Genomic DNA, 10,578 nt, shown 5'->3' on the forward strand with positions numbered 1-10,578 from the left:
CTACTAACAAGTTTAGTTGGTGATCAGTTTCAAGAGATTCAGTTAGGTACGAACCAGTGGCCAATATAAATCAAGCCAACTGCATCTGAACTTTTGATTATCTCAGCTGAAATCTCTTAAGCTGCTGGCGAAGATGCCGAACAGGCTATGTTGCAAGTTGCAACGAGATGCATGTTAGACTATTCATAGTGGGAATAACATAGCTAGTAATATCACACATCTCAAGGTATTTTGGTGACATGGCGTACTAATAAATGAAGAAAGAGAGTGAGGTGGTAACTAGCTATGTTACCATAACATCACACACCTCAAGGCAAGATGAGTCTACAACATAATAAATGATACAATACATGACACCACATACAAGTTACTACCCACTATGAAGTTAGTAACCTAGACTAATAACATGACATATGTTAGTAGTCTAGGTTACTTCCCAGTATAACTAGCCTTAGCAGGTAAATAAAAATGATCTATTGATCATCCAGATCTGGTAAACTGTAGTGTAATGCACTTTAATTATACTGTCGTGAAAAAAAAGTCAGAAGAACAGAGTGACTGCTGTGAGAAGAAATATGCCCTGGTTGGCTGTCTCTTAGAATTCTTTTGGAACGGCAAGCGTTGACACGACCGACACACATTGAACTCTGAAAAGAAGAAGATCTCAGTCGTCATGTGTCATGTCGCTCAACTGGTGAATCAGATCATAATTTTTATATCCCACGAATTACAAGTTTAGTTGGTGGCTTCCCACCAAACACAATAAGTAATCAACTCCACAAATTCAGGATCAGTTGCTTATATTTTCAGTTAAACTAAACACCACCACCAAAAGAACATCCATAGAACAAATCCAATGCGACCGTGTATCTAATTACGCAGTCAAATCAACTCCCTTATTTTCTTCTTCGTCCTGCTCGGCTCCGGTGAGGTTAGTTCATGTCGAGCATTCCCTGGTGGAAGGCCGCGACGCGGTCGGGCGTCACACACTGGGTGATCAGCCGTGCCCCTGGCTTGTGTGCCCACGGCTTGACGAGTATGCACGTGGCAATGTAGTCGAGGTTCGTCAGCGGCACGACGTGTGCCGGCGGCCCCCAGCCGTAGTCGACCTCGGCGAACCCGAGCCGCGACCAGTCCGACACTAGCAGCGTCCGGTAGTCCGCCGTGATCTGGTAGGGGTCCACGCCACCATTAGCGCCGGCCTCACCTGTCGCCCACCGCGTGAACTCCGCCGGCATGCGCCTCTTGCCGTCCTTGATGATCTTCACCACGTCCGGGATCGACGAGCCGGCCACCTTGCCGGCGGGCGCCGAGACGCGCATGATGTAGTAGCAGTTCCCGTAGAACCCGGCGCCGGCGCGCGGGAGCGAAGCGTGCAGGAGCGGGCGGGCGTTCATGGCGAAGCAGAGGTGGACGTCGGAGTCTGGGTCGAAGCCCGCAGCGCGCGTGCGGCTCTGCCACGCCTTGGCGACCAGCACCTCGAACGCCGAGCACCAGGAGCCCCCGTGTGACGCGTCGTTGTACTGGGCCTTGTAGTGGCTGATGTATTCCGCGGAGATGTCCATGGCGAGGTACTCTAGGCTCTTGGCGCCCTCGGGACTCGGCAGGCTGCCGATGACGGCGGTGGCCGGGTTCGGGATGGCCTCGCGGCCCCACTGCGGCTCCACTACTGTGCTGGCGGCACGGTTCCCGCGGGCGAATCCTCCGACGGCGGCCATGAACTGCGCGGCGCCGGGGCCGTCGGCGACGGCGTGGCTGAAGCGGAAGCCAACGACGAAGCCGCCGCAGGCGAAGGTGGTGACCTGGACGAGCAGGACGAGCCTGCGCTCGTCCTTCTCTTCGGCGGGCGTAGGCGGGAGCAGCTCGTCCTTGGCGATCATCATCGGATGCTCCAGGTACTCCACGTCCTCGAGCCCGCAGGCGGCGGCGGCCTCGGTGAACCAGACGCCGCTGCAGTCGCCGCCGCAGTCCACCTGCAGCAAGCCGCCATCGTCCGTGAACCCTAGGCGGCCGGCGAGAGGGTAGTACTGGACCAGGGCCTGCGCCAGCGCCCGCTGGATAGTGCTCGCCGGACCGGCACCGGCAGCATCCCGGTCAGGGGACGGCTTGAATACGTGCAGCGACTCGATGAGCGCCATCTGGGTTGGGTACCGGTCGAGCCAGGACAGTCGGAGCGGGCCGGCCGGCGTGAGCTCTGCCGGTGTCACCAGGCGCTGTGCCAGTCGCTCGACGGACTTGGCGGCCGCCATTGTGAACAGAAATGAAATATAGTTGGTAAGGGAGGACGGAGACAGTCTTGGCCGCTGCTCACTTGCTTAGCTTTGGGTTGATCGAGGATTTGGTGTGTTGGTTGCTTGACTTTGCAGGGAAGGGAAGAGCGCGTGGTATTTATAGGTCGCCGGGAGGGTGACGAGGATAGGAGTCGGATGGAAGCTGACGGAGAATTGTGCTCTGTTCTGGTGAGGAGGAGGTCCTACGCGCGCGATGAATGAACGTCGGGCTCAAAAGGTGGTGGAATTGCGCTTTCCTCACTCTATCCAATCCAAACCCCGTGCTGCAACTAGCCAACTAATGACAGCAGTACCTCTTACTCTGAAGTTTCTTCTTGCCCTAACCAACTCCACGGTTGTCTCTATAGGTGACTACTAGCAAAAGTGCCCGTGCGTTGCAACGGGTTCAAAAACCCAGCAATCATGAGACCAAACCGTCTGATCCACCCAAAGAAAACCCCAATAACTTGTTCGCTTCGTCCGCCAACCCGAGAGAGAAATTAAGCAACAAACCACATCACACCTTTCACTTGTGAGCCTTCTCCTTGTCCTTCACCTTACACCTGCTCACAACCTCGCCCCTCACCAGTCCTTGGCTCCGCCCCATTTTCCTTTGCTGGCATCCCTCCCCTCCCCTTCCTTTTGCTCATGATCATTTTTTTTAAAAGTTTGCTCATGATCTTCCTCCTCCTCGTGTGCCAGTCATTTTTTCATTTGATGAAACACAGTCAATAAATATTCTTGAATGATGCTACCAATAAGACATTACCACATGCAAAAGTTTTAATTCTCACACGCAAACATTTGAGAAAATCGACTGCCAATTCATATAAGTGGTCTTAACTATTTTTTCGAGAAACCTAGTTCAACGTGCTATCTATCCAAAAAAAATCAGGCCTTTTTTGTAGAAGTAAATGTGGCAAAGACAAACAAATGTGCAGGTCTACCACAGGAGGAGTCGATCACATGTGTAGAGGTTTAGACAAACACAATAGATTACTAAAGCTTAGTTGAACTTTAACTCGAACATTTATTCTTGCTCCACTTGAGTTCTGTTATTTTGAAGCCTACTTTTCCATGTCCAACTTCCTCTGCTCCATCAATTCCCTAGCTTCTCATGAGGTTTTCAGTAGTTAAGCCGAACTACACAAGGTCCTCCTTGAAAAGAATAGACAACTGAACTCATAATCAACCTATGTGGCTACGTAGTGATATGTTAATAACACTGGAATCTACTGCAACCTAGCCAATAGAAAACCTTCATAGCTATGAATTAATTTTATTGTCTCGTGCAACCTTTACTTGGACGCCTGGATCCTCAAAACCGCTACAGCTATGGAACCAAAAAAAAATACCACATCCAAAAAACCGAGGCACATTGACTTTTGCTTGGGATAAGAAATTGGAAGGAGGGAGGATTGATCAGTCAGGAGTCTTGTTGGGCCTGGCCAGCCTGATGCTGTGGTATATCATTGCTAACTTCCTAGTCTCCCTTTCGATCTGCTGCGTGAGCTTGTGCATCAGCGTCATGATGATCGGCGGTATGCTTGCGACCTAGGATGGCACGAGGGCACCAAGGCGGCTGTCTTGCCGGAGCCAGTCTAGGCGATGCCTAGGACGTCGGGCCCCCGGAGGCCAAGCAGCGCTGAGGCCATCTGGATCGGCGTCATCCCATCCACCCATTTTTACGAGGCCATCTGCATGACATGCATTTTTTCCAGTTTTAGACCGGTCCGACCCTATTTGTGGACGTTTTTCGACAAAAGGAAGCGGCACTGTAAAATTTTGCCCCAAAGAGATCGACCCAATTCTCTTTTTCATCACAATCTTTAACTTTACTATAATTTGTATTTGATCTGCTCTTTTATATAATTCATTTTTATTTTTTATTAATCACTATTAATTATTAATAATGTACCTACTTTTCTCTCACTCTCTCTACCTATCTCCTCCAATCGAGATCCCAGTAGGAGAGCGGAGAGAGAGGTTCAGAAACAGTACACCAATCAGATACGGAGTTATGAGGTTAGGCTTTGGAGGAAATGATCAAGATCGGCCAAACTTTGCAGGCGGTGGGGAAACCATAGGCTGTGACGCTGTGTAGTCGGGCGCGCTGGATCTGCGCGTGGATGGCATATGTATACCGTTTCTCATATATACACGCTGTCCCGCTACACCCTCGCCGACACGGAGCGCACCCCACCTCCGACCCCGGTGGTTGTGTCCAGCGTGCCGCTTGGGTGCATCTTTCCCGAAGCTTCAACAACCTCACCATCATGCTTGCAGAGCCGCGCGTCGAGCCGTCTCTTCTTGCACCTTGTAGCAAAGCCGAATGTGGAGACCTCGTTTCCTCCTGCCATGGTAGCATTGAGGAGCTTATCAAGTATCCAACGTGCCATCAGACCTTTACCACGGACGGGCTCACATGCCGCTGACGGGGAGAGCCTGGGACGCCACCTCGCTGCGACGCGCCCGATGCTGGGGATGGGCGCTAGGCGGCCCGCCGCTTCCTCATGCTGTCAATCCCCAATAGAAGCCCTGCCATTTGCTTCCCTTGGACTCCCTAGACAATCCAATGGCACGAGGAACGGGGCAGAGGACCTAGCCGCCGAGGCCATGGTGGGAGTTAGCGCTGCGCCAACGGTGAAGATCTCTGGGTGGAGAAGAAAAGGGACCCGGGCCGCTGGAGGTCTCTGCTGGAGATTATGCGGGTCACGGTCCCGGTCGCCATGGTCGACCTCCTGCAATCCAGGGAGAACCTTCGCTGGAGACCCAATTAATCAACCCTCTGTTGATATGTCTTGCTTATCAGGGACGACCAAGCACTTATATTATAGAAAGATGGCGCGTAGCTAGCCTGTCTTGGTTCGGTACGGATACAGACTCTGCTGGATGTACTCGATGGGGGTGCTACGGACGGTGCGAGGACTCTGTACCGGTCGATATCGAGACGGACGACGGACGAAAATTTTGCGAGGCGGAGGACGGACGAACGGACCGAACCACGGAAACGCTTCTCCCTTTATTATTAGGTATAGAATTGAGTTCTTTTTCTGAAAAATTTATGGAGGACCATTGATTTACCATTTTAATGCCATTTTTAATCTTGCAGCACCAAGATTTTCTGTTTGAAAATATTCACCTTGTGTTGCTGTGTTTGGGAGCAATGCAACTCTAGCTTGCACGCTAAGTCACGTGCATGCTAGACCTAGCCATTCATTTTGGGTCATTGGTTTTAAGATTAGGACAAATAGAAAATAATTCACATGCATATATGGTACAATGGCTGACACGTGATAACTCTCGCTCTCGTTCATTTATTTCTCAATTCTAGATTTAAAATCTATACCTAATAATAAAAGAAAAAGAGGTTCTTGTTGGTCCGTTTTTTATTACCCCTGATTTTCGTTGATATTACAGCAGATGCCACCGATAAGTCATTAAAAAGAAGAATAAAACGGTTCGTAGGTTTCCCCCTTTCGTTCGCTCGTCCTTCCGCACCGGTCCACCGAAGGTCAACCGACTAGAACTCCTGTATGTGCAGAGTAGAACCACGAGCAAAATCTGATTTCTAAGGACCGCGATCGAGTCAAACAGAAGAGGATCGATTCTATTTCCTAGATATAAACCTAAAGGCGCTTTCGTTGGGCCGCAACAACGAAAATCGCATCGCTAACGCTGAATCCGACAGGATCGAGGCAGTCGGGAGATGCTCTCACAACATCGCGCCAGGAAACCAGATCGAGCACCACGATAACCAGATCGAGCGCTCCGGCGACCGGATAAAGCACCTGACGGCCAGATCTAGCACTCCGGCGACCGTTCAAGCACCTGACGGCTAGATCAAGCTCTTGATTTGATTTTTCTTCATCGTCCTGCCCTTTTCTTGATTTGATTCATGTTGTGGTGGCCGCCATGGCGGCTCCAGGAGGGCTAGCGTGTGTGACTTGCCCTTGCTCCAGCTTCTTATGCCTCCCCCCATGTGAGCAGACACTTTGGGTGGTCATCCTGTTGGACATCCTCACACGATGTTCGCCAGAGGAGGCAGCGACCTTGGTAATGTGCGCTGTATCGGCAACTCTAATTGCCAATTGATTGACGGCAGAGAACGGAAAGAACAGATACATCAACACGTAATTTGACACGGGAGGAAGATCTGAAAACAGAGCAGGGACTTTTTCTCCCTGTTCGCATGAAGAAAAGAGGCGAATGAGGTGAGCGTTTTAGGAATCAACAAGCAGCAGCACCGTCGATCTGCTGCTGATCTGTCCTGATATGAAGCTAACTGATATTATCCAGAACTCCAGTCTCCAGAAGCGCACGACCGTGGATATGAGGTTTCAAGTTTTATGGTTTCATGCCTCGTTTCAAAAGAAAGTTTTATGGTTTCATGTTCCAATTCAGCTCCATGGGTCTGTCCTAATTTCTTCGGCCTGCTTGGTGACTGAATTAGCTGTGAAGCTGGCCATGATGCTGGGGGTGTGATTTAGGTGTGTTGTGTGCTAGCTATTGATGTCATTAGCCGTGAGAGATTTAGATGTTCGTGTATTGCTAATTGACGTACTACTACTTTTTTTTTTCCAATTTTTACAGGTGATGTTACCCGTCGCTCATGCCCGAAGTAGCCGACCAGTATAGCACGACAAAGGCTGGTGAGATACAGGACTACTAGCACATCTTAACCACCAACGATTGATACCAGCCTCAACCATATAGCAGAGGAATTTCAAAAACCCACGCCCATCCCCTGTTTTTTTGCTCATCATTTAGTATTACTATGAATATTGTTTATGCAATAAAAATTCACTCCTCGAAGCCAACATGAGTTCTGTAATTTTTTTTTCTATGTTGCTATATTAAATTCTGATGTATGGCAAAAATCATGTTACATTATCTGTTTCTGAGTTGCGTGCAACTTTCTAAAATTTTGGTTGTAATAAACCATTAATTGGTGAACATTTCACCAGCAGCATCGCACATCCATGTGCATATAACTTACCAAAAAAAGAACTAACATTTTATGAAATCTGCAAAATATCTAAAATACAATGTTAGGTGACTTATAGATCTTATTAAATATATAAAACTAGCTAAAAATAAATTTAGGTGATTGAGATTCACTGATAGTGTTAGACAATTAACAAAAACATATCCTCAAATATGCAATTTAGGCAACTGAGATTTATGAACAGTTTTAGATACCTGAAAATCATCAAAAAAATTCAAATATTCTAGATGGTAGCTTCTATTCCATAGAAATTAATTCGCCACAACGCGCGGGCATATTTCCTAGTTTATATAAGTCAGAATGATTATCAAAATAAAAATTTGTTTAAATATGTGTATTTATTTCAACTAAATATTTTAAACAAGCACAAATTTAAAAAATGAATTCTGAAACATATATAATGAAATATTAGGATTGATAATGAAACCCAATGAAACTAAAAATGTGCCTTTGGCACATGAGCACCAGTGCTCCCGGTTTAGAAAAATCATAGTTCTGGAATTCCAAAAAAAACTAAGCTCAATACGCACATACATATATGTACTGTAGAAATTTCGGAGGAAAATATGTTGTATTGTAAAATATGTAAATAGACAATTTTCTGACAAAACTAGCCCTATACGCAGCCATAATTTATTTTTCATGCAGATCAAATACAACAAAATTTCTACCGAAACTTCGCACGAGTATTAATGAATGTGTATGCATTCATGTAATAAATTTTATAATTTTTAAAATAAATAAGTACAATTTTGAATATTTAAAAAACCAGGTGCTCATGTGCACCAAATCTGCAGTCAATGAAACTTTTTTATCTGGTCTTTCATCCATATATTTTATGGTTTGAGCTCTATGTCAATTGTCAATTATTTTTTCCAACTCTTATGAACCAAGTTTAAAACGCTTGTGAAACAAATTTCTTTAAAATATATTTTCGTGAGGCTTTCATAATGTTTTTTAAACTTTCATTATGTTTCAAAAATTGATTTTCAAAACATTGTTTAAACATATTCAATATTTGCAGAATTTTGAGGCTCTCTTCGCGTGGCACGTAAATATTCAAACGGTTTCAAGAAGGTGGGGCATGCACGCTAGATCCTATCCATGCTAGAATCTCCAGACTATTGTGTTCGGTGGCATCTTGTCGTGTTTATTTTTCTTCTTCTTTCACATATCGTGCTTGCTTCACTAGTGGAAAACAGGCTATTTGTGGCGGGTCGTTAGACCCTTTTATCGCGGGCGGCCAGCCGCGACAACGAAGGCGCGACAAGTCGCGGGTCAGTTACCACCCGCGACATATAGTCCACCACGTGGCAGGCGCGGGGCATGCAGGGGACAGCCCCTTTTATCGCGGGCTGTATTACGACCCGCGACAAAAGGACCTCTACGTGGCGTGCGCAGAACACTGCTGCTTTAGGGTTTGAGTACGTGGTGCAGCACCACCCCCCCCCCCCCCCCCCCGCCACCGCCCCCCTTTTATTTCATTTTTTCATTTCAAAATAAAAGTTGCATATATTTATACGCTACTACAAGTTGTACACGTTCATTCATTATATATAGATCGAGCAAACAAATATTGGAAGGAAAAGTCTATTCGTAGATTCCCCTTACACATATACATGGAGCTTACTACTATCGGGACATATACATATACATGGAGCTCCCTACTACCGACGCTTCTTTGGACTAAACCGGCCGTTGTCGTCTATTACTTCTTTCAGCAGAAATGCCGCCAGTTTCTCCGTAATTTTTAGTATGTGTTCATGTGGTTGGAGTGTCTCCCGCATGTACTCGGCCTATATAGGAAAATGAGATTAATATGATTATATCAATCTTGATAACGAAGTATTGACGATAATAAATTAAAGTTGTTACTAGTAGGAAAACTCTTATAGGCGGAGCTTAGTTCTGTGGCGCACCATTAAGAGTGCGCCACAGAAATTTATTTTGTGGCGCACCAGGCAAGGTGCGCCACAGAAATACCTTAATTCTGTGGCGCACCAGCGAAACGTGCGCCACAAAAACTTGGTGGGCCCCACAACCTGTCACCCCCAATCATTGGTTTTTACTATTTCTATGGCGCACGTACCCCAGTGCGCCACAGAAATTCCTTATTTTGTGGCGCACGGCAACAGTGCGCCACAAAAATAAGGTATTCTATGGCGCAGTATGCCTGGTGCGCCACAGAAATAAGGTATTCTGTGGCGCACTGTGTTCGGTGCGCCACAGAAATAGCGAACCAGATATACAAAAGTGAGCCAACCTCCCACCTACCACACTACACAAGCCATTCTTCTTCCTCCATCTAGCTCGTCCCCCCTTCTCTCTCATACCATTTTGGCTCTACTTTTTACTTGCTTGGGTATTTATTGCACTTACTTTGGTTGATACTTAATTGGAGTTGAGGAGAAGGCTCTCCATACTCTCTCCTCCTCTCGAACTCATCGATCGCGGTCTCGTCTCGGTATCGAATCTACAAGGTGAGTAGTTGGAGGAGACATACATATGCTTGGAGGAGACATGCATATGCTTGTAGATCTTGTGTGGCCGTCGTGTGTATGGATGCTTGTTGCAGGTGAAGCGCTTGTGTGTGTGCCGGTGTGGTGCATGGATGTTTGCCGAAATGTTGATTCATTTCCGTTTCGGCAAATTTTGCACTACCCATATGTCCTACCTTGAGGAGAGGTCATACCGAATTTTTCCGCTCCATGTAATACCTTGAGGAGAGGTACGGCCCATGCATGTGTGTGCATTTGTTGCAGTTCTAATTTCCTGTTCTATGTATACCATTTGTAGGCAAGCATGGTCCTCTCGATGAGTTCCGCTCGAATCTCTAGATACAAGATAGACGCGAAGGAGGACATGATTCGGAATAATAGGCGCCAGATAAGATGTCCTTGTCGATCATGCAAACTCGAGCGCTGGATCAACCCTGATTCCGGACAACTGGAGGAGCACCTGCTGAGGCGCGGTTTCATGCAAGACAACCAGGCGCGGCCGGCCCCATCAAATGGTGCGCATGAAGACCATGTCGAGCGAGATGACTATCATCATGAAGAAGACTATCATCATGCCGACGGGGACTATCATCATGAAGAAGAAGTCGGCGGAGAAGATCATCATGAAGAAGAAGATGCCGGCGGAGAAGATCATCATGATGAAGAAGAAGATTCCGGCGCGACCCCGCTAATTTCGGCCTTGCGGGACTCTCATGTTCAAGATCTTCTCCTCCAGGAGACGAGCAATGATAGAGTTGCAGCTAGAGAGAGAGCCAAGCTGTCGCAAATGGAGAAAGATGGG

General features: G+C 47.2%; 1 protein-coding gene across 1 annotated transcript; it reads right to left on the reverse strand.

Annotated features, from left to right (window-relative positions):
* Positions 1 to 726: 726 nt before the first annotated feature.
* Positions 727 to 2,350, reverse strand: LOC127341686 (acyl transferase 7-like). The gene has a single exon (XM_051367620.2). The coding sequence runs from the start codon at positions 2,247 to 2,249 to the stop codon at positions 933 to 935; it is 1,317 nt and encodes a 438-aa protein (XP_051223580.1). The 5' UTR covers positions 2,250 to 2,350; the 3' UTR covers positions 727 to 932.
* Between the last annotated feature and the right edge of the window lie 8,228 nt (positions 2,351 to 10,578).

This window comes from Lolium perenne, chromosome 3 (genome assembly GCF_019359855.2).
Source record: "Lolium perenne isolate Kyuss_39 chromosome 3, Kyuss_2.0, whole genome shotgun sequence".
NCBI lineage: Eukaryota > Viridiplantae > Streptophyta > Magnoliopsida > Poales > Poaceae > Lolium > Lolium perenne.